Genomic DNA, 24,380 nt, shown 5'->3' on the forward strand with positions numbered 1-24,380 from the left:
AGTTTGTTGCTTAGAAGTAGTGTATTGTGATATCAACTGCATACTTTAGCATATGTGGATTTCGCTTTTTAATTTCCAAAGTTGCAGTAAACATAAATGCGTGTTTACTGACTGATGCTGTGTGTTTTGTGAAGACTGGGTACTTGATTAAAATATTTGGAAACAAGCTGTTAATGTAAGACAAACGAAATCCTAGTTGATCAAAAACATCTCATATTTATTGGTATTTCTATGGACAGCAGATGAAACTGTTTACCATCTAATGACGTCTGGTACTGCATGCGTGTTTTCTTTGTGCTTAAAGGAGCTTGATCAAATATCATTCAAATTCAATCATATCATGTAAACCCTTACATTTTTGCTATCTGCTCTGCTTTTCTTGCATCCATGTCATAAAAATACTCTTCCGTGTCTTTTTAGATTCTGCCAGTACCTTGTTGGAATCATGCAGATATTTCAGTCATAGTAGCATGATGTACAGCTTTGTCAATGTAACTGTGTCCACACTGAGAGCTGTTTATTAGTGGTTATTATATCAACTCTGCCAGTCAAGTTTTCACAATAAGCAGCGATATGGTTTGGATGATTAAGCGATCTTCCTCCTGCTGTTTTGTAGAGACCCTGTCTTAATTTCTGGTGCGCGTTTTTGTGTTTATCACTGTCTATCCCCACTTTCCTACAGCACATGCTAGGAGAATTCTGCAGCAGTCTAACAGAAATGCATGCATTGAAGCACCAGGTAATGCATTCATTGCTTAGCTTCAACAATGTCCTGTTATCCTCCCCCGCTGCCTCCTGCCCCCCTTAGCTTTGTTCCTGTTGCTCAGACTGTTTAGCAGATGTTCAAAATTGGTACAATTGCAACAGCCTCTCTACAAATGAGGCAAGAGGGGCTACTTGTAATAAGAATTGAGTGCTACAACACAAGCTGCCTTGTATTATAGTTGTGGATAACATGTCTGTCATGTTCGCAGTCAATCAAAATTATGTGTGGAAAATTGAGTCTGTGACAAAAAGTAATTTAAGTAGGAATTTTTTGTGTGGAAAATCTGCTGTTATACTTTAGTAATGGGCAATGAGAGCAATTTTTGATGTTTAATTACAAACTGAAAAAGCTTGTCCATATGGCTTAAACTGGCATACTATTGGCAGATAATCAAATTTTACAGTAAAATTTTCTGTATTGCTGGTAATGTAATTAACTTGAGTACTAACAAATATGCATCTGTTAAACTCTGAGTTTTCCAAATTTTAACTTTGTTTTTCCATTCAACACTTGCCAAAGTATGTATGTGTTAACAGACGAGTTATTATTTAAGGATGATACTTTTAATTCTTAAAGGGATGTGGGACTTAACTAGGAATTAGAACTTATTAGAACATTGTGTTTTCGTGAATGTGTAATGGTGCTTAGGGGGAAGAGCATCAGAAATGCATGGAAATACAAGATTTGTGTAAGTGTGGGAGGTGTGGGAAGGTCTCAACCTTTGAATGTCTTATTTGAAATGCTTTAAAAGTCTGTGTTCATGAGTGAATACCTTTCAGAATTGAAAGCAATACTGCAGTATGTGCAATATTCTATTCAATAAGGAATACTTTCTTAAGATACTGCTTGGAACTGAAAAAATAACCAACCTGATTGATAAAAATACTGTATGTTTCATACTTACAGGATTTCAGAATTATTTTGTTATGTTCAAGTCCTTATTGCCTTCAGGAGATGAGTAAGCGTTAAGAAAGTATCTGTGTAACAGAGATCTAATTTTGTTATGTAACAAGCAGGTTCTTTTTCATCTGGTTTAGTGTCAAGAAATGATCTTTTAATGATTTTTTTTCTTTATTTCTTGCAGAAACTGGTAGCGATCTTTCTATGTTTGAAGCTTTGCGAGACACAATTTATTCGGAAGTCGCAACTCTCATTTCTCAAAATGAGTCTCGGCCCCACTTTCTTATTGAACTTTTCCATGAGCTACAGCTGCTGAACACAGATTACCTAAGACAAAGGGCCCTATATGCTTTGCAGGTATGTGCAAACTTTAGAATCTTGTGTATCAATTGAAGATATTGTAGATGCTCTTTTTACAGTGCAGTTCTTTTTTTCAGGATATAGTGACCAGACATTTATCTGAGAACAACGAGAAGGGGAAATGTATAAAATCACTAAACGCTGCAACATGGATAGCATCGAACTCTGAACTCACTCCCAGTGAAAGTCTTGCTTCTACAGATGATGTAAGCTTTCAATTCAAAAGCTGTTTTACTGTCAGCTTTTCCTGTTTTAAATTTACATGCATGGTTGTTTACCAGAATATTCATAGTGGTGACTGTAATTGTCTGAAATTCATAAAAGCCTTTTGCATGGTAGAATTCTTTACACTTGCAATCACTGATGTGTTAAGGAGGAGCAGAACGTGGAGAACAATATGAAGAATATAAATTGGAAACTGATATTCAAAATAGCCAATACTCTGTGAATAATGTCAGGGCAAGTACTGATTACAAGGTTCCCAATGAATTAATTTATTTTTATTTAAGAAACTAACAAGTCCTCCAGCTAGTTTCCTATTTGCTTATAGTTGAAGTTTTTGAAAAAAAATGTGCTAGAATTACCTGTTTTCAGAATATAAGACAGCCTGGTGACAAGCCCTTAATATCACACACGTGGTTAAAAGATGTTGCTGGCTCATTCTCACATTTGTGAGTATGGTGCATCCCTGCTTCGTACTCAGCTGATGAATGCTTTTTAGGAAACTTTTGACAAGAACTTCCCTACAGAAGCATGTCAGGACTGTGAACAAAATGATGCAGACAACGGGAGTACTATGTCTACATCTTCACATTTTGAACCCTTTGCCACTGATGACCTTGGTAAGAATTATGTGATTTACATGACAAGTATTATTCCTTTACCTGCTCTCCAGAAATGACTGCAGTCATCTACTAGAGTAGTGTACTTTTGTGATCTAATATGTAATCATGTGTTTTTAATACAGCACTTTGAGCAATTAGGCACTTGATGAGAATGTGTGTATAAGAACATAACAGCAACTGCGGTTGTGTAAATTTCAAAACCTATAGCTTTAAATTTTCATTTTTGTATTCTTGTCTATCCTTTGAAAATTTTTTATTTAGATTAAAAGATGTTTTTATTCTAAATATAGGCAACACAGTGATTCACTTAGATCAAGCTTTGGCTAGGATGAGGGAGTATGAGCGTATGAAAATTGAAGCTGAAAGTACCCTTGACTCTGAGGGCTGCTCTAGTAATTTTCAGGGTGCTACTGCTGCTAAATTAGAAGGTATGCACATATATACATATTTTACTTAGTTTTAGAGAATAATTATTCTAAATATCAAGAGTAATTTAATTGGCTGGCTTGTTTTTGTCTTTATATTGAAAACAAAGTTTTGTAGGTTCTTAATGTACTTAATATGATTCTAAGAGAAAAATGTATGTTTTTGAAATTGATATTTCTTTAATAGTAATGTTAAATGACTTAGATGTGTACACTTCTTTTTTAATGAGGTCCCAGCGTGAGTGAATGTCTTTCTGTGCCACAGTCAAGTGAAGTTTCTGCTGTGCCATGTCCTCGCATAGACACTCAACAGCTTAACCGACAGATTAAAGCAATTATGAAAGAGGTCATTCCTTTCCTGAAGGTAAGAACTATTTTCACTAATGTGTACTAGAAGAACAGGAGGAAGAGCTGCACAGTTGCATAGAATGCTGTTGTTTATATTGAATTAGTAGAAAAATGTGATAGCCTTTCCATGCTTTAAGACAATAAAAGTAGCCTTCAAGTGTTAATACTTTGTCTACTGCATTCTAAAGCAGGCATCTTTACTTGCGTTTCGTACCTATGTGGGTATATTTCAGTCATTGAAAGGTAGGACCAAAACATTGGATTTATCTTTGAATGAGTTTGTAAATAAATTTGTTACTACTAGGATATACAGTTGTCATCAATTATCTTCCGAATTCCCACTTCTATATAAAATTGATAACTCGTATCTTAGCGACAACTTCCATTATATACTGAACTGCTGACATTGCTGAGAAGGAAATAAGGATTAAATACTCCAGGGAAGGAAATGGTAAGGTTTCTTGATTGCACAGGGCTGGTGGACTTTTGTCTCATGAACAGAGATTCTTGTTTGGAGCTGACCCAATTGAATAGAAATGTTTGAAAATGTATTTCTGAAATATTTGCTCAGGAGAACTGAAGTAATTTTAACTCAGACTGCTGTATATGATGTGACTTGAGATATTTTTGAAAAACAGCTAAGTTGTTGATTTTTCATCTTTTTTTGTTTAAAATATCTTGGTATTTGAGATCATTAACTTCTTAAATGGTAACAAAGCGCATTCTGTAATACCTTTTTAGGAACACATGGATGAAGTATGTTCTTCTCAATTACTGACATCAGTAAGACGTATGGTCTTGACTCTTACACAACAGAATGATGAAAGTAAAGAATTTGTCAAGTTCTTTCATAAGCAACTTGGCAGTATACTTCAGGTTAGTAATTTTTAGTTGGCATATAAAGAACCGGATGGTTTAAAAAAAGATTACAAACTATTATATACTTTACTAATTTTTAGAGTTACTAAGAGTATGGCAAGTAGTTTTTGAAGTGTGAAAGCTTGTTTCAGAAACTGACGATTTATTTCTCTTCACAGGATTCCCTGGCAAAATTTGCTGGTAGAAAATTAAAAGATTGTGGGGAAGATCTTCTTGTGGAGATTTCCGAAGTATTGTTTAATGAATTAGCCTTTTTTAAACTCATGCAAGACTTGGATAATAACAGTATTTCTGTAAAGCAGAGGTGTAAACGCAAAATAGAAACTACTGAAGAGATGCAGTCTTATGCTAAAGAGGTTTGTCTTATTACTTTTTATTTTTTTTAATTTGGCTTTTCGTAAGTTTCCTATATTTTTGTTTCCCAAATTTTATGTATGAGGAATGGTGGTTGTTTGCTTTAACAAACTACTTCTGCATAGTCATAGTAGTGAACATGAACTGTTTTTCTCATTAAGGGAGATTCCTGTGTTATAGGTTACTGTTTGCTATGTAAGTTTAACCATGGAGACTTTGATTTGAGGTAATTGGTTATATGTACCCAAATCCCAAATCATGGAATAGTATTAACATCTGTCACCAAGTAGTCAAATTAAGTATTTTAGCACATATATGTAGCAATTCATGATCTCTCCATCTATTCCTACAGCTTCACTTGGAGTAGTTCAGTCAGCAAGCATCTTTTCATAATGTCTGTACTATCTAGGTAGTTATGAAACAGCTGGCTTATTGGCATATGTAGGAAGTATGACTTTCCAGAATTAGTGTAATAATTGTATTCAGAAATACATGAGATAATGCAGAATATGAGTACATATTCTACACTAACAATGCGGTTTTTGGTTGTATTTTACCACTTCAGTATTGTAAAGATGTTTTGGCATTTCTTAACTGTGGTATTGCAGTTTTTAGGAATTCATTTTTAGTTATGTGAACTATTTACAAAGGAATCACTAAAACAGATAAAGCTCATGTAACTCTTAATTAATTAAATCAGTTAAGCGTGTACCTCATTGTTTCTTATTGCATAATATAGTTATGACTCCAGTCATAACTGTATTGTCACTTTTAGATGACTGAGAAACACAAAAATTACTCAAGTCAACAGAAGATAATGTGAATCTGTTGTGAACTATGAAGTCGTGCAAGTAGTTTAAAGCATAGCATCAGCTAAACTTAAGTATACCTCAATTTTAGATGTACTAGTACTGTACCTAGTGGGAGATTGTCTTCTTTAGGGAACAGAACAGTGTATAAGAGATGCTCTGAATCCAGAGAGATTTGGGTGTGATTTCCACTGTTATGTGGATTATTTTTTTGTTACGTGAAGGTTTGTTTTACCCCATGCCATAAGAATGCATGTAGGCAACTCAGATCCGGCATTTCTTCTATTCTTCAGAACTTGGATTATGATCAGTGCTTATGTTGCTACTGAAGTGTTAGTTCAGATTCAATGGAGCCAGAGATGAGCCAGAATTGGAAGGTCCTGGCTGTTTTGTAAAGATCCACATGAATATCTCTGTGTAGTTTTTCAGGGTTTTCAGATCCAGGATCCTGACATCTGTTTTTGCTCTATTTTGTGGCTGCATTGAGTCCTACAAAATAACTGGTTTTAGATTCAATGCTTAAAAGTATAGCTGGCTGTCTTGATCAGACCTGGTATATTTAATTCCATAGCTTAATTATGATTTAACCACAGACTGGAGAAACAGCCCGTGTAAGCATTCTTACAGGCCAAGCATGCTTATAATGTTTTGTGACTTTTAAATTGTGAAGATATCTATGTAAACATCTCATAGTATAGAATTCCTTGTAGCTTTCCACTGTTTTGACATAGGAGTTCTTGGTAAGACTGGCATTTGTGGCAGCCTTCCAGGAAGCTTTAGTTTGGTTCAGTATTTTTCTAAGTTACTTCAGTCTAGAATTGAAGACAGTTTGTGTTTCTTCTAGGCAAAAAAAGGTGTCCAGGTGGATGTTTGTTCATCTACTGAAGATATCGATGAGGACAAAGTATGTTTATGCTTCTCAACTGTGTTTTATTCCTCAGATAATTTCACAGATCACTTACTGTTTTCTATCATACAAATCCAGTAGCTATAAGCAATTAGTTTCTTATGTTTGTGAATTTATAAAACATATTGTTTTTTAATCTTCTCTGTTATTTTCAGTAGTTTACTTCATTGAAGTAGATGAACGTCCTTTATTTTTTTAATTGTGAGTTTCCAGTCTGGAAAATGACTACAAAAAAAAGTCTGCCTTCAGCAGTTACTCTGTTGTATGCCTTGGTAATAGTACATAACTATTGTCTCTTTAGTTGTTGTTTTTATTCCTGTTTGTACTTCAGAGCTATTGGCAGTGTAAACACTGATGCATTTCTTATAAAATAGTATCTTTTTATCTTTCAACCAGTGCGTTGAGATCATTAAAGACAGAAAGGCATCTTAAATACTGCTAATTGGTGAACTTTTGTGTAGAATGAGTTTTACTTTAGAAGTATTAGTTTGAAAGTCTAAAGAGAGCAAAGTTAATATTGAATGCTACAAAATAAGTGATATAAGTGTTATTTTCTTATTAGCTTTAGGCTAGCAGCTTTCTTTATTAGTATTTTTTTTTTAATATTATGAAACAACTATGAAAGTTTTTTTGTTTCTTTTTAATTGGATTTAATTGGGTGCTGTTCCCCCTATTCTCAACTCAAAGCATTGAGAATTTAGCTGTTCCTTAACTCTTTAAGTATCAAGGACAGTGAATAGAGATGGTGCTTAACTATTTTTAGCAAAAAGCATTTTCTTCTTTTAATCTTGCAAGTAATATTTTCTTCTCAAGGAGGAAGCAGATATTCCACCTTAGGGCACAGAGTAGTTGAGGTACCGAGTTGACCTGTATGTTCTCCAAGTTAACAAATGTTAGAAGCTAAAATAATTCCTTTTTCCCTTTGTTTCAAAAATGACTTAGAGTCATTGTGTGTGAGGAGAGGTGTAGTGTTTCAAATTTTTTTATCCAACCAAGATAAGATGTAGGTGATATATGAAGTAGTGTTGAAAGCTTTCCTGTATGGGCACAGAATTACAGAAACACCCAAGAGTAGAAAATACCTCCAATGTCATCCAGTCTATACGTCCACCTATCACCAATATTTCCCACTAAACCATGTCCGTCAGTACAACATCTAAGCATTTCTTGAGCACCTCTGGGGTTGGTGACTCCACCACCTCCCTGGGCAGCCCATTCCAGTGCCTGACCACTCTTTCAGACAAGATTTTTCCTAACGTTCAGCCTGAATCTCTCCTGGCACAACTTGAGGCCATTCCCCCTAGTCCTATCACTAATTATGTGGGAGAAGAGGCTGATCCCCACCTCACTTCAACCTCGCTTTAGGTAGTTGTAGAGAACAGTATGTTCTCCTTTAAGCTTCCTCTTCTCCAGACTGAATATAGGTGCATATGTCGACTTTTATGGGCATAGGGTGAGTGCTTTCTTCTAGAACTTGGAGATTCTGTGATACTACGTTGTAAAACTGGAAATCTGTGTGTCATTGTTTTGCTTGCTTCTGTGTAAAAGATTTCTGCAAGATTTGGAGCAAAACTCCAAGCTCTACTTGGGATTTGTATAGAATTTTCTAACTCGAGGTATTTAAATAATCATTCAGCAGAGGAACTGCTGAGTAGCTGTCAAATAAATGAAGACAAGCAGTTAGGAATATTCGTAATACCTACTAGAGTCCCTTCAGTAGTGGAGGAAAATCACTAGAAGGTAGCATTGCCAGTGTTTCTTACTTCCTCCTTTTACTGCCTGAAAGAAAAATGTTTAAGACTAGTTACAGAATCACAGAATTATCAAGGTTGGAAAAGACCTAGAAGATCATCTAGTCCAACCATTACCAATACTTCCCAGCTAAATCATATCCCTCAACACAACATCCAAACGTTTCTTGAACACTCCCATGGTCGGTGACTCCACCACCTCCCTGGGCAGTGCATTCCAATGCCTGACTACCCTTTCCGAGAAGTAATATTTCCTAATGTCCAGCCTGAACCTCCGCTGGTGCAGCTTGAAACCATTCCCTCTAGTTCTATCACTAGTTAATTGATATGAGCCTTTTCTGATAATTCAGTTGCAGCTCTTATGAATCTTAGAATCACAAGGTTGGAAAGCACCTACAAGATCATCTAGTCCAACCGTCCTCCCTTTACCATGCCTACAGAAAACCCCTAAACCATATCTCCTAGCTCCCTATCCAGATGCCTCTTGAACACTGCCAGGGACGGCAACTTCACTGCCTCCCTGGGCAGCCATTTCAGTGCCTGACCACTCTCTGAGAGAAAAAGTTCCTTTTTATGTCCAGTCTAAACCTCATCTGATACAACTTGCAGCCATTTCCTTGGGTTCTGTTTGTTGCCTGGGAGAAGAGGCCAAGCCCCTCCTCATCACAGCCTCCCTTCAGGAAGTTGTAAAGTGCAATGAGGTCTCCCCTGAGCATCCTCTTCTCCCAGCTCCCTGATCTGTTCCTCATAAGACTTGTGCTCCAGACCCCTCACAAGTTTTGTTGCCTTTCTCTGGATGCCTTCCAGGGCTTTGATGTCTTTCTTGCAGTGAGGAGCCCAAAACTGAACGCTATACTTGAGATGCAGCCTCACCAGAGCTGAGTACAGAGGGATGATTTCCTCTGTGCTCCTGCTGGCTAGTCTTATGGCTATTAAGTGTGTGGTCTGTCATAATAGGATCTGATGCTGTTTCTGAAGTAGCTTTGGGATACTTGCTTCATGGGTATCTGTCCTTGAACATTAGCTTTTAGTTGGTAGATTTGTTTTTGAGGGGAAAGAGGTGGCTCCTTAGGGCAGGAACCATAACTTGATCTTTAGATAAACAAACATGAAATTGCACATTATTCCTTGTTTTCTTAGGACAAGGATGAGACTGAAACTGTCAAACCAGTACAGGGCTTAGAAACGTATGATGGTAATGAAGTTCCTGAAAGTATCAAGTCTGATGCTTCTGACCAGGAGGAAGATGAAGAAAGTGAAAGTGGCCCAGTGGCAATAAGTAAGTGTTTTCTGTGGCTCATTATTCAGTGCTTTTACCACAGTTCTAACCAACTGATTTTACAACAGAATTTTTATTAAGTGCTTCTTAGTAACAGCTTCTTTCACAACTTTTCTAGACAGATCTCTTCCAATAGAAGTTTTCTGTTACTGTATTTACTAATACCTTGTTAAGAGTTAGATGTTTCAATTAGAGAAGCTTTTGCTGTTTGAAATTAGTAGATCTGAGGACAACAGCTCATGGTTTGGTTTCACTTATATTTCCATTCTTCACAATAATTTGGTTAATAGCTGAGATATTTCACACTAACACAGTAGTGAGTGATTTTTTGGTAACATGGCTTATGTAGACCATGTGGATCTGGAATCACTGCCATAATTTCAAAGAATACTTTGAGATTTTGAGTTCTTATTTCAAAATGGATTTGGATTTGCAGCCATCTTACTCTGTCAGATGCATCAGTGAGAGTTCTTATTGAGAAAGTTGAGTGAGTTAGATCAATATGTAATTACAGTATGAAGATGGTTTTATGTTGATTTACCTTTAGGTTTATCAAAAGCAGAAACCCAAGCTCTCACTAATTATGGCAGTGGAGAAGATGAAAATGAAGATGAAGAAATAGAATTTGAGGAAGGACCTGTTGATGTGCAGACATCATTACAAGCGAGCAGTGAAACAGCAACTGAAAATGAACAGGTATTGCTAGAGTTGTAAGTGCAGAAGAAACCGAATCCATTGCATAACTTTTCAGAAAAATATCTTTATATAATTTTTTTCTTGTTGCACTGTTTTCGTATTAGTATTCCATATGGATGTATTTCATATGTAAATACTTGTAGCATATATTTGCATGTGAATTCTGTGAAATATGTGCATGTATTTCATACTAGTAAACACAAAAACACGGAACAGGTGTTCTAGCAAAGAAGAGTGAACTAGACAATTAGCTGTGATAACTGATCAGTAGAATTCATTCTAAATCATTTTCACCTTCCCCAATAGACTTCAAGCCAAGGACTGAGTAAGACAAAAGGCAGTGATATTTTGTCATCTGAACAACAGTCTGATAATGGAAAAGGTAAGATGAGTAAAAAGCAAATTAAGAAATTAACGCTTCTATAGGAATTTGCATACTCTGAGAATTATCTCAGGCAGTGTCTGTGATATATGGAACTAAGGGGAAGTTGATGAAACTTGCATGAATTTACTAGACTGTTGGGTTGGGTAAACCTTCTGAAGAGGAGGCCTGAAGTAATCTTTAGTACATAGGTGTGTTACATTTGATGTTTGACACCAGCATGAATTTCAGATAATTGTTGCAGCCATTGACACACAATTGTAGCTGAGTAATTTGTCTATTGTGGTGTTTTCATGTTTGGATTTGTCTGGTGCTAGTTTTTTCCCTAATTCTACCATTTACTTGCAGTTGAAATAATTTTATAGTTTAAAGATTTATACTGAGTTGTAGCTGATTAAGAACTGAAAAATCATCTTCTGTCAAGATGAGTACCACCAGGTTGTATGGATGTTGCTTCTAACTGTTGTTACCACCTCCTTTCCCTCTGTCTTGCTGTTGAAAATACTGGTATGGTTTGCTTTCATTTCACATTTAAACTTAAATGTGTCTTTAGGTGAACAAGATGCAGCTACAGTTTTACCTCATTACCTCAATGTGATGGAGAACACATCACCTTTAACAGAGAATACCCCAGAATCGTTTATAACATCCAGTGTGAAAACAGAAGAATCAAGCTCATCTTTACCAGGAAATGAAACACAAATGCTAGATGCAGCATGTGTAGTAAACAAGTCATCTGCTGGAAGTTCAGAAAGCTCCATGGCCGGCAGTCCTGACACAGAGTCCCCTGTGTTAGTGAATGAATATGTGAGTATATTTCTAAAAGAACTTTTTTTTTCATATTTCAGTATTATTTGTGGCTTGCAGTCCTGTACATTTTTCATCTACAAATTTAATGTGTGTGTTTCTGTTTGATGCACTACTTAAAATGTTAAAAAATCTTTATTTTGAGTAAAAATAAAACAGTGTCACTAAATATCACTATTTTTATTAACAGGAAGCTGGCTCTGGAAATGTAAGTCAAAAATCTGATGAGGATGACTTTGTGAAAGTTGAAGACTTGCCCCTTAAACTTGCAGTCTATTCAGAGGTATTTTGCTGAGTTTTGTTGGGCTATGGTTTAGAAGTGTGTAATGTAAATACCTTGCTTATCAGGACAGCAAAAAGAATTAGTCAGAACTGAGTTTTGTTTTACCTGTTATAAAGGCAGATCTACTGAAGAAAATAGCATCAGAGGCCCAAACCAACAACTTATCAGATGAATTATTGGATGGAAGTGGGGAGCAAGATCGAGAATTAGTAGGAGATGGCCAGAATCTGAAAGAACCAGGTAAGGAATCATCTCCACATGTTGGGAAGACATTCTGAACACCCTTAGTGTTTACATATCTTGGTATCACTGACTGTGATGCTGATAGAGTATCCTTTTTTTTTTGTCAGTACACATTAGAAAATAATCTATAGGTATGAACAGATTTTGCCTCCATTGTCCCTTACATACATTCCTGTTAGTTTCTTTGACTAAACATCATAAAAAGTTAACATTTAAAATGCATAGTGTAACTTAAACGTTTTAAAACTTACAAATCAACATTTACATGTCTTGTTATAAGCTTGGCTTTAATGTTTTAAATTTTAATTGCTAGTATCTAATTCAGTAATGCTCAGTATAATTTGTTGACAGATTGTTCAGTGCTTTTTGTAATACAAAAGTTCTACAGAGTTTACAGAATAGCAGAATATCTCCTTAGGTAAAATAAAATGATTTGTTATAAGAAATACTGCAAGTTAGAAGAACTTTTAATGTGTATGATGACAGTAAATATTTTCACTATCATTTTCATGAAACTACTTTTGCAGCTAAAAAACTTTATGGTAATACAAGTCAATTTATTTTTATTTTAATATGATATGACATTGTGAAGGGTTATGGTATTATTCCAATACTCAGAGGTGAGATGAATTCTGATATATGGATACCTGATGTATGTCTCAGAAAAGAGTCAAATATTTGCCCAGCCAGTTTATTATTATAAAAGCTTTGGTTATCTAGACCTGGGGATGGAACGTAGGGTAAAGAAAACAGTAATAAAAATATCAGAAAATAAAAGCAAGGGTTTGTTATAGGAATGCAGAGATAGTTACCACCGCAATGTCCAAATGTTCTGTGAGTCTGGTCAGTAGCAGGAGTAGAGAGTTGGGGTGCAGATTCTCTGTGTTCATTGCAAGCAGAAGGAAAACACAAAAAGGGAAAAACATGCACTTATTTTTGTGGAGTGTTTCTATGTATATATAGTATACATGTATATACATATATATACTGTCTGGTTCTTCTTGGGTTGTCTATCTTGATTGCGCATCTGACACAGGTACCACAGTCCAATGCAGGCTTATCCACATCAGAGAAGCCAAGGCCTTCAAGATAATCCCAATTCCTCAAATAGCATAAGCTGACAAAAGCATTTATCTACTGCAGTTGTAGTGACAGCATAATATCTTCCAGAATAGTGTAAAGACGCATCTTCCATTTCATAAACTGCCCATCACCATTTGCTTGTCATGACTGTGCTAGCAGAAGTCCACTGTTTCAGTCTGGTGAATGTGAATGAGGAAGCCTGATGTAGAGACAGTCTGAATAAGAACACCATGCTACAGAAAATCTGTAGCTAGCAACTGAGACAGTGTTTATCGGTGAAAGTGGGATATATCTGTAGCTTTTTTTTAAAGTAGGCCATGATTTAAAGTACTCGTGAAGAAGAGGCAAGGATCAAATATTTCTTGTAAGTATCCATTATTCATCACATTCTTTATTGAGTTGAACTGCGGTTAGGGTTCTGTCTGATGCATTGTTAACTGCTAGACAATAATGACAAAATAATCTTTATTTTACAGAAACTTTTGGAGCTCAAAGTGCGTGAGAATAACCTGAAGATGCCTGCATATGTAAACTCTCTGTATACAAATGCATATGGAAAATCAGCACTAATTTCACAAATTCTGGAAGTGTATGAAAATGTAAAATAGTTTTTGACACACTGCCTCTTAGAATAGGTAGGCTAACTTCTGCCTGTGGCAGCTTGAACAGCTGGAACTGAATTTTCTTTTATTCAGTTTTGCTGCACTGTTCTTTTTCTGTCTTAATCTTTTTTAATGTGACTTGTTTAGTAATTTTAAAAACTTGTTCAAAGTTGTAGTTTTAAATAAAGTTTGAACTTGTCTGTAAATTTGTCTTTTGGAAAAATTTCCTCAGGCTTATAAAATGATATGAGGAGGTTTTTGGAAGCTAACTGACTCAAGTGTTGGTGTGTTTACAGTTTGCTGGTTCTGTTCAGAGAAATGCTGTTAATTTTCCCTGGGAAAAGAAACTCTTGTCTCTCAGTCTTCTACAAGCATAACTTGTAGACAGTCTGTATCTCCTCCTTGCCCTTACAGCCTAAGTATAGCAGGCCTGTAATTATTACTCTAGTTTAATTACTCTAGCCTTTGGAATTAATTCTGGTCAGCATATTTGTCTGAGGCAAAGCAGATACCCCGTTTTGTTGTTAATTGCAGTAAACATCTTTTTCTTACTATTATTATTTCCAGTTCTGTACTTTTCAATATGAAACAGGATAAACTTGGCTGAAAATTTTAATATCCTTTCATGTGTAACACTTAAAATTGCTGTAAGTGAATACTTGTAGAATTTTTTCCCTAAGTATTTAACTTTTTGAATGGTTTTGGATGTCAAAAGGAAGACATACAGAAAATTTCTATTAAAGTTACTGTGTATTAAAAAAAAAAAAAAGTTCTAGGTGGCACCTAATAAAATCTCATGGCAAAGGCAGAATTAGGGATATAGCAAAGTAAATTGAAAACTAAATCAGAATAAAAATTGTATTTGCTCTTTCCTATTCCTACTTATATCAGAATTCCTATTAACAGGAAGTCATAAAGTTGAGCTAGAAATAGTTTATCTAATATATTTACTGCAATATATAGAAACCCTGTTCACCATTTGTTAGGGCAGGGCTGTTTTCAAGGCAGTCAAGTATGTAATGATTACCTCAAGTTCAGAATTTGCTTCCTTCTTGGTTAGTATTACAGTATGGCTATACAGTATGGAAGACATTTTAGTAATAGTGAAGGTTAAATATACCCAAAGTAGCATGAAGTTTGAATAAAATGAGTGTGATTCTACTGTGATTTCCCTTTTTATTATTTTTTTTATTTTGAGCCTCAGCTTTTAAGAATGGATTTTGAAATGACAGATCAGAGACAAGTGGTGATTGTAAAAGCAAAATTATATATATGAAAAGGTTTAAAGACTATTTAGTTGCAGTGCAGGCTTCAAAGTCACTGTGATGCTGCATGTAGAGGACAAGCGAAGTACACTGCGACACTTGCAAGCTGGTGAAGATGAAACAAAATGAAAGCTTGTGATCACTAAATGAATGCCAGAATTGGTAAACCTAAAAGAGGATGTAACCTTATTTAAGGCAAAATATCATTTACACATTGAATGTTAAGCTCAGGAAACATCATGAATACAAACCATTCCAGAGTGAGCATTCAATAATGCTACATATGAATAATACATTTTGATGGATTTGCACTACCTTTGGTGATGAAATTTTGAGCAAAAACTGTGATTGGATTCTATGAAGATTATGAACTCTTACTGAGACAAGGGGGTAATACAATGATAACCAACCATAAGAAATAATAGGCCAACTTGAGACAAATCATTAGTGAAAAATTCTTTCTTGTATACTGATTAGAGATGTGAGAATGACTTCTTGCATATAGCTTTGCAGAAGTCAGTTGAATTATGGTGTCTGTTCTGTGAGTTGTAATTGCTGAAGGAAACCTTGGTTACAGAACCTTAATTTGAAGTACAATGTCTTTCTTTCCAGTAGTATTAGAAAGAATCTCACTTCAAATGTGTGCAGAAGAGTATGAATGGAAATTTCTTCTTGATAAACTGCTTGCATAGCAGGCTGGACCAAAATGAATATTACAGTACACTGCCCACTGTAGGTATCTTGAGGAAAAAAAGGTGTGGAAGGCAACTGTTGGGGTGGCAAAATGGCGGTCTTGCAGTTCACGCCTGCTGTTACAGCCTTCTGTAAGGAAATAACAATGAAATGGAACAGACATTTTTTGAAACTGTCTGTGATTCTGAATTTCATTGTGCTGTTCATCCCTTTAGGAATGGTTGTATGGGAACAATAAGCAAAAAGCATTTTTAGTTTAGGGTCTTGTTTGTTTGTTTGTTTCCATTTTGCTATTTTTGAGATGAAAATAGCAGAACTGATTTTCTTCTTTCACTAACAAAATTTAGTAGCAGCTCTTTGCATTGAGGGAAATTGCTCTGCACAGAGAATGACCTGCAAGCCAATATATAGAACATACTGATACAGAGTGAAACCAAGCCCTGTTGGGATTTGACTCACTTATGCAAATTCCAGGAGGAAGGTTTGATTTTGAAACTTCATTTTAATCAGATCCCAATATTCAGTTGCACTTTGAAATTATTTATGCTCCAGAATTACTGGTTACAGCATTCACAAAAATCTAAGCATTAGAACAACAGAAAACAGTATAGTAACTTTGGGCTCCTTTTGCTGCAATGCTAGTGTTTTGAACTGTAGTTACCTCCTACAGGTAATATTTAGTTTACGATCTTGCTAACAGAAGGCATTCAAACAAAACATAACTCATCAATGGTAGATGTAAGATCGTAAGTTAAATGATCAAGCTAACTTTGTCTTAATCCAAAAGAAAACTTCACACATTCCATACAAGCGTGTATAAATCAGTGCAATAGTTTTTACTCAAACACAGACTGGAACATTTCTTGTCCTACTTTTATATAAGCTTCTCTCTCTTCATTTGTCATAAGAGACACAAGCTCTGGATTTTCACTAATTTCACCATATGAGTAAGGCTGACCAGCTACCATTAAAATAGGATCTAGTGCTTCTTGCTCTTCCTCTTGTTCAAGCTTGCTGCCTGCTAATTTTGTTATTACTGTACCTGAGTGCTTGGTATTTTCTGACTCCATGTCACTGCCTGATTGAGGTAATCTGCTTTTGACATCAGGAGCATAGTCTGTGCTGGACAATGACTTCATGGATTCATGGATGAGAAGAGTCTTGATGATTTCATTCTCAGTGACAGTTTCTTTTACAGTTTCTTCTGCTTCTTCAGAAGCATTTGTTCCTAATACACAGTACATTAGAGCTATTAATAGTTTTAGTTATCACAGATGCTATATAAAAGTGAAATATTTTTTCCTATTTTGTTTAGCATTATCTGAAATGCAGGCATTTTGAAGAACTTTCTGCTTTATAAGTCAGTACCAGTGTTACCGCTTGGTTAGAGCCAGAACATTTCAGGACGTAGTGCTTAACTTCTGGCTTTAGGGTTATTATCTAAACACGTTTAAAGAATAATTTTCAGAAACTTGGTTTTGACAGTCACTAGACCAGAATTGGAGGGTTATTGTATATTATGAACCAATATCACATCATTTTCAATAGGAAAGCTACATTTAGTTGCAGTAAAACTGCTGAGTTGTCAGTTCTCAAAACTTACCAGCATTATTGATGATGGCTGTTGTTGCTCCTTCCACAGTGCTCTCTGACATCCAGATAGGTTGCTCTTTAGTTGCTTTTTCTTTCTTTTTCTTCTTGTGCTCAGAATCTTGGACATCAATAATTAAGTGCTGACTATACAGACTGCCAGAAGAGGAATTTCTGGTGGCCCATTTTTCAGGTCTACTGCAAGGTTCCAGCATGCTTGAACATACCTCCTGGTCAAGGCTGAATGAAAAGTTATCAGTTCTGGATAGATGAAATACAAGCAAGACCCCCACTTCCCATTCAAACCAACCAAATAGAAAATAATAATAATAATAAGAAGAAACAAGCTTATTAGCTGCCTAGCTTTAACAGGTTCTCTCTAGTTTTAATTAATATTCATTCCCCCTTACCTCATAACAGAGGCAAGTGAGTGATCCTGAACCACTGATTTATTTATTTTGCATAATTTCTTCAGCAATGCATTTTCAGATAAAACATACTCATAGAGTAACATTATCACAGGAAAAGCTGTGAACTACAGTCACCAAAGGAGGACTCTAGAAAATAATTCCTTAAATAAAGTAACAAAAATAAAGCTGTAAATTTATAACAATTTAAGATGTCATAGATAATACACCTTCTTCGTTAAAAGAGTTTTCCATCACGTACAGTAGACAGTAGTGACAGAGGCAAAATAAAGCAGCCTCTAGATTAAGTATGTCAAAGATGGTGCAACTGGAAAGTTGTTGGAGAGTCTTGTATTATTATGATATGGGAGAGTTATATTTATACCTTTCCGATATGCCTGGGATTGCTGTTGGCTGAGGTTCCAACAAGTCATATGGCAGAACAGTATCTTCCGTCTCACGCAGTAGCACAAAGATAGGTTCCATCTGCTCATTGAATTTTGCTAGCAAGGTTCGAGCATCTTGCTTAGGCAGTGCTGAGGCATCTTCCTCTACTTCAGTACTGCAGTAAGTACAGCGGAAAGTCTCTGCAACATTGTCAAAATTGGAAAGAAATTTTATGTTCATAGAATGCAAAAGATAAGCAGTAACTGGTTGAGAAATCCTACCTGCAACACTCTCAACTTTGCTAGAGTTTCTGCATTTGTTCATCTCATCCAAAGGAATTCAAGTTCTAAGCTTGCTTTTTGGGGGGGTGGAGAAAGACTATTCTCATGCTAGTTGTGCAAAACAGAAGTACCCGTACTGGGGGGAAAATCTTAGGTTGATTAGACATGGAGTAGCATTAGATACAAAGGTGGGCTTTTTTCCTTCTTTTCTGATCTTAGTTTCTAAGTTCACAAACATATGAAAAGACTTTGCAAGCATAAAGAGCATCTGCTGGTTTTAGTTCAAAGTTTCACAGTTAAAAAACATTTGTGTCTAAATGAAATAATCACCAGCCTTCATGTTTGCATTTCAATAGCACATCACAGTCCCTAGGTTGAGAACAAGGTGATGATTTCCCAAGGGATGGCATGCTAACCTCACCTTTGAAGTTTCAAGTTAGTCACTATAAAGCATCGATCATTCTCACTGGCTTTGGCATCCTTTCAAGGTGCCACAACCCAGATATTAAGCATCATAGCTGCATTTAGAGTCGCATGTTGCAATACAATTCCATTTTAAATCATTTTGAACAAGTGCTCTCTAGCTATTTTGATTTTAAAGAGAAACGCCTGGACTCTGATGCCACTTCTGCTATGGATATTTGGAGCCTGGACGTCTCTGTTTCTGGTACAGGAGTGGCAGAACACCTCTCCTTCACTGAGGGTCTTTGTTGTGGTTATTACAGTAGGTGATTACAAAGCGCTTTATCCATCTTGTCCAGCTCTTCCATCAGGAAGACAGAAGACACAAAGATTAACTTAAATTTGGGACAGAGTAACATAAATATGTATTCATTTTCATATGAGAAAACAGGACTAAAGACAAATGAGTAGGCTTAACCCAGGTAGTGTCTTCTTCCTAGCAAGTTTAAGCCTATACCTGATTCCCAACTCTGGCTCTTACACTCAGGATTATTATCCCTCTTGTTTGGCCTATTCTACAAGAATAGCTTTTCCTTCTACCCTCATTTCCCAGCTTTTTCTCCTGTCCTGGGCTCTTGTCCCATCACCAAACAAGAAGTAAACCCTAAAAAATATACTTTCCTTGCAAAGCTCCCACAAGAGCAAATTTACCGTTATCACAATTATTCTTCAAGATAAAAATCAAGTAAGAAATTAAACACACCTGTAAATACATCAAAGAGTTGATTGACCTCCAGGTCTGTGTATGTGCTAGAACAAGATGGACATTTAAAAGAGGACCTGGTAGTTGAATCCCGCTCATCTGCTTCTATCTTCCGCCGTATATGGTCCAGTTTGTATTTTATCACATCCACCAGCACCTTATAATTGATGTAATAGTAGTTGTGCCTTGTGCTCTTCCCATTAGGCCCTGTTTCAACTCGCATGCGCAGCTTCACAAACTTGTCTGCCTTGAGTGTGTTGAGAACAGTGCGCAGCTGCTTGCGTTCGTACTTGAGCAGCTGTAACAAGTCATCCTCTTTCACACAGGGGTAGCGTGTCAGTACATCCACAGCCAGGGAGTACTCTACTCCGTAGAAACCCCTCACTATGTATTTGGCCAGGCGCTTTAGGGCTGCTGGGACTTCTGTGGTAACATTTTGCTCTTCCATCATGAGTTGAACTGCTGTCAGAGAAAGAAGTATTGCACAACAAGTTATAGTAGGCCTTTTTTATCACTGTCATTTGCTCTTCTGTGAGTCTTCACTGAATAAAATAATATACAATCCTTAATCTGTGCCTATAGATGGGGTGGTATCAATAGACAAAGATTAGGTATTTAGGTACAGTGATTACAACTGAAGCATTCACAGCTTCTGTGGGTTTTTACACAAGAGGACATCTAGGAAGATAGGTTACAGCAGACACTGTCTTCATGTCTAGGCCTGCCAGAAGTACCCACTTTCACTCATAGCCAGCCATGAATATTACAGCTCAGAACACGAGCCAAGTGGGAACTCAGTAGTTTAAATCATAATGACATGAAATAGATGTGGTTCTGTCTCCCTTTGTGACAAAACTACAACGGGTATTCGAGTACCTCTTAGCATGCTATTTATGGCTTTTGTCTGTTTGTTTGTTTTTTCCCTTGCTGGTTGTGAGGGTCAAGCAAAGGCCTATAAAAGGATGTTCCATCTTGCCTGGCACTGCCCTCACTCAGCACAGTGTTAGGACTGAGCCTACTTGATCCAGTGCATCAGAAGGTGGGTGGGGGTGGGACAGCACATTATGGCATGTAGTAAGTTGCCAGCACTTGCACTGACATCCAGTGCTGAGGGGCACCTTGCTCAATCCCAGGTGACTCTGCATTGCTTCGTAGAGCTTGCAGTTATCCTTCAACAGAAATCACACTTAAAAACAAAAGCTATAATTAAATTTACATCTCATAGGGAAAGCACTGTCTTATCATTAAATCAAGTATAATCCTGATGGTCTAAGGCTAGAAACACAGAAAAAAATGGCACTGCCCTGACCTAAATCTCCCACAGGAAGAACAGAGAGCTCTGCATTAGGCTGTTCAGGGAGGGGACTAATGTCTGGACTTCAACAGGGAAAGGGCCTGAGCAGCCTACCTGACCTCGCTCTGTGGTTTACTGAAGCATGAGGAGAGGTTGGACCAGATGCCCTCCAGAGCATAACACCATCTGTGTACATGTGTGCAGGTGTATACACTGGGCCAGAGATAGCCTCTAGCCAACTACTTTGACTGTAATTCCATCTCCACCCCTATCCTTGATGGAAAACACAAGTAACTGCTTCACTGAGAAAATACATAGGCCTGAGTACAGCAGCTGTCATCAAGCCACTCAAATCAGCTGCACTCAGCTGGCAATTTTCATTTGGCCTCTTAGAGCTGAGAAGGCCTCCTTGTTTTCCTTTAAAAGTCAGGATAAGTGTAGGCAGAATAAATAGTCTTCATGTAAAGGGTAGCTGAGAAGCTGCAGACTGCTGTTGTACCAGACCATTTGCTGCTTTTGACCCATGGCAATGGGATGTACTCCCACATCTGAGCTCTGGTGTTAAAACTCCCAATGGGCATCAGCAGAAAATGATTTCTGGAGTACAAAAAACAACAACAACAACCACCCACAGATTTTTTCCACCAAAGAATATGGTAACTTGTGCTGATGATTTATTTCTCCCCTTTTCTGGCCTCAGATTTGGAATTTCTTTCTGTGCAGCAGCTTTTACTCAGCAGGAATGAGGGACAGTGTCCTTGGCCAACATCATTTTCAAAGATCAGGAGCATGACTTTGAGCATCCTCAGGCTCTGGAGAGCACTGAGCCTAGTCCTTGCTGGCTAATAATAAAACTGACAGGAGGCACTGGGACCTTCACTGTGCTCCCTACAGAAAGGGGTCATCAGGTATTTCTGTAATAAGGACCAGCCCCAACAAAGAGCAGAAGTGCAGCTTCAGCACCTGACTGGGATACGGTACCATTAGTCTGGGTTAGTATCTCAGAAAGGGCTAAGATACACTCTGTGTGGGTTATTTGTTTTAAAAATGTCAATTAGGTGGTGCTGCTTTAAAAGGTTCACAAAACCACATTTATATCTATTCCTTGACTAACGTGGGGCAGAACCATGACACTTAACTTCTATTACAAGCAGGTCTCACAATGCTTTTTTCTGACCTTAAGTCAAATACAGGATTAAAATAATTTCCAAAGGAACAGAATAAGGAGATAACCTCAGTAGAGAAGATGTCGGACCTGAGCTGTAAGCTTGGGGTTTGCTGGCTTATGAATTCTTATGATTCCTTATCCCAGACCTGTATTACGTACTCGAATAAAATACAGAGATTTGAATTGCACTGAAGTGTTTCCAAACACCTCGTTGTTAATAGCACTTCAAGCCCAGCATCTTACAACCACAAAATCTACTCAAGGAAGCAAAAAAGGAGAAAAAAAAAACCCCACTGTTTCCAACACTCTCAACACCAAAGCAGCCAAACCAAAATAACCCAGCACTTAAACAACAAAATCCATTGTCTATCACTGGTAATATAAACATTGTGAAGATATTCTGCAAAAACACTGATTAAAAACCCATCAGCACACAATTGTACTATCAATTTGCGGTTGAAATTTAGGTATTCAAACTTCTGGTCAAACACAGAAGGCAATGGCGCTCTTTTTACCAAAGTGGCTGAATTTTCACTGAAAAAGCAGTCATGGAAAACACAAACCCAACATTCTCCCCAGCACTTCGCTACATCTGAGGTGATGTTCTCCAGTCCCCATTGATAAACCTCCCCACCTTCCAATTGCCAAGCCTGGAGGCTTGTGGTTCAGGAGGAACTGATGCTTCTTAAGAGCTGTTGTCCGCAGGCAGCAGATCTTCATTAAGAAGAAACCGAGATGGCCCTTGTCAAGGAGAGAAGAAAGGGAAGCAGTTGTGCCACACAGATAGAAAGGCTTTAAGCAGGAATCTGCTCTAGAGCTGAACTGCAGTCACAGTCCAATCAAGAGGCAGGTGTATGGGAAGTAATTTTTTTCAGCTGGTAGCACATATTGACAGATACCCTTGAAATCCTGGCCTAATTTCTACTTCTAGGTGATTTTGAAGCACTCCTATAAGGGTGGGCTCTAATTTATTTATTTATTTTTGACCCAGCTGTTATTTTAGATGCTGGAACAGCTCTTCTGTTTATGATTTACATGGAGCTATTATAACTTCAGAAGAGAAAATACTCTGCTTTGTTTTTACTATAAGAATAGGAACTACCTTTCAGATCATCCCTTGTTTGGGGAATACTACGCAGAATTACTTGCTGTGTTCATAAGCAGCTATCAAAAGCAGCATTTCAGGTTCACAGACATCACACGCAGCAGGTTGTACAAGGCTGAACTACAGCCACTTGCTTAGTTAACCTTCAACTTGAAACTGCCTGAGCAGACAAGCTATGTGTTTTCTTTTCCATTAGACTTTGACTTCAAAAAGCTCTAAAGGAAAGATTTATTAAAGTAGCCTTTTGTCAAAATTAATATAACCACATTATTTGCAACTAAGTTAAGAACTTTTATCATTACCTCCTTTGTATATGCAGAAATCTTCGGGCTGTTGCTTTACAAGAATCACTCATTTCCTAAGAGCTGAAAGTGACTGCAAAATGAGCTTAAGTATTTCCCAGCCTTTTCCTACACCCTTCTGTGATCAGCCCTAATTATCACCCAGGTGGAGCAAGAGTCCCCAAATCACATTTCATTAGGCACTGAATGAATTCACTCTGGTACAGGTTGCATCACAATAAAGTTACAAATCTGGTTGCTCAATGCTGCATATCTACAACAGATCAGGACCCAAATGTTAAGTGACTGCAATCTCTTATTAGTGTTTTCATTAGCATGACTTTAGAAAACTACAGGTAACATGATAATTAACTCATAATGTAGCCTGGGTAATTTACATAACTTGTGTTTAGGAGCTTTCATAACACAAATCTAGGAAATTGAAAATATTCAGAAAAACAAAACAGAATATGTGTGTTTAGCTTTTGTGTTTTTGGCATGTTTGTCTATTTTAGGTGGCTTCTGTTTTCAAAGGAAATGAAAGAAACATTTTTTCACTGTATTTTTCTCAAGAAGATACTTATATAGATACTTTATATAGATACTTCTATTTCCTTTTATGGGTGAGAACGCCACATTTAACACAATCAGTAAAATAAGGCTGCCAGACACTGTTGGGACTGTAATCATCAATTTGATCTCCAATCTGTGCCCATCAGGGATGTGTGCGGTGCAGAGAAGGGTGGAACCTTGTGGTACACAATGTGTGTTATTGTGTATTGTGTGTTAAACTTAAAGTGCTTACACAGAGCAGCTGAGCAGGTGTATGTCTTTTCATATGCTGGTTCTTGAGCACAGTCCTCTGCTATGATGTTCCATACGAACACGCAAAGGTGCAAGACTACATGTTGGTACTTGTGTTTTGTCTGTGGGAAAGGTTTATAATGAGTAATGCCTGTGGGTTTCCTTGCTAAGTGTTTCCAACAGGGAAAGTGCTCTGTAACCTGAGTTTTATTCATGTGGCC

At 37.0% G+C, this 24,380-nt stretch overlaps 2 protein-coding genes across 31 annotated transcripts in view; one reads left to right on the plus strand and one right to left on the minus strand.

Annotated features, from left to right (window-relative positions):
• The window catches only part of PCM1 (pericentriolar material 1), a 39,206-nt gene extending 24,326 nt beyond the window's left edge, over positions 1-14,880 (plus strand). For 10 of the 25 annotated variants that reach the window (XM_072336690.1, XM_072336688.1, XM_072336687.1 and 7 more), the window contains 16 exons: positions 683-739; positions 1,851-2,023; positions 2,104-2,232; positions 2,748-2,868; positions 3,162-3,299; positions 3,527-3,660; positions 4,386-4,520; positions 4,682-4,879; positions 6,531-6,590; positions 9,485-9,623; positions 10,171-10,319; positions 10,626-10,701; positions 11,255-11,508; positions 11,699-11,791; positions 11,908-12,031; positions 13,594-14,880. In XM_072336690.1, the coding sequence (XP_072192791.1) occupies positions 683-739; positions 1,851-2,023; positions 2,104-2,232; positions 2,748-2,868; positions 3,162-3,299; positions 3,527-3,660; positions 4,386-4,520; positions 4,682-4,879; positions 6,531-6,590; positions 9,485-9,623; positions 10,171-10,319; positions 10,626-10,701; positions 11,255-11,508; positions 11,699-11,791; positions 11,908-12,031; positions 13,594-13,619 (2,006 nt within the window). In that variant the 3' untranslated portion in view covers positions 13,620-14,880. The remainder of the gene's footprint in view (positions 1-682; positions 740-1,850; positions 2,024-2,103; positions 2,233-2,747; positions 2,869-3,161; positions 3,300-3,526; positions 3,661-4,385; positions 4,521-4,681; positions 4,880-6,530; positions 6,591-9,484; positions 9,624-10,170; positions 10,320-10,625; positions 10,702-11,254; positions 11,509-11,698; positions 11,792-11,907; positions 12,032-13,593) is intronic. The other 15 variants (XM_072336692.1, XM_072336694.1, XM_072336693.1 and 12 more) reach the window with 5 other exon arrangements.
• Positions 14,881-14,897: 17 nt separating this feature from the next.
• Positions 14,898-23,477, minus strand: LOC140252252 (general transcription factor IIE subunit 1-like). Of its 6 annotated transcripts, none has more exons than XM_072336719.1 (7): positions 23,377-23,425; positions 22,604-22,710; positions 19,508-19,969; positions 18,060-18,261; positions 17,281-17,507; positions 16,720-16,905; positions 14,898-15,090 (listed from the first exon to the last, which is right to left on the minus strand). In XM_072336719.1, the coding sequence occupies exons 3-7, from the start codon at positions 19,956-19,958 to the stop codon at positions 15,002-15,004; spliced, it is 1,155 nt and encodes a 384-aa protein (XP_072192820.1). In that variant the 5' UTR covers positions 19,959-19,969; positions 22,604-22,710; positions 23,377-23,425; the 3' UTR covers positions 14,898-15,001. The 6 variants fall into 6 exon arrangements, with proteins under 6 accessions (XP_072192820.1, XP_072192819.1, XP_072192818.1 ...); XM_072336718.1 differs by lacking the exon at positions 14,898-15,090 and adding an exon at positions 15,536-15,803; XM_072336715.1 differs by lacking the exon at positions 14,898-15,090 and having other exon boundaries at positions 16,094-16,905; positions 19,508-19,966.
• Positions 23,478-24,380: the final 903 nt, after the last annotated feature.

Source organism: Excalfactoria chinensis, chromosome 4, assembly GCF_039878825.1.
Source record: "Excalfactoria chinensis isolate bCotChi1 chromosome 4, bCotChi1.hap2, whole genome shotgun sequence".
NCBI classification, from domain to species: Eukaryota; Metazoa; Chordata; class Aves; order Galliformes; family Phasianidae; genus Excalfactoria; species Excalfactoria chinensis.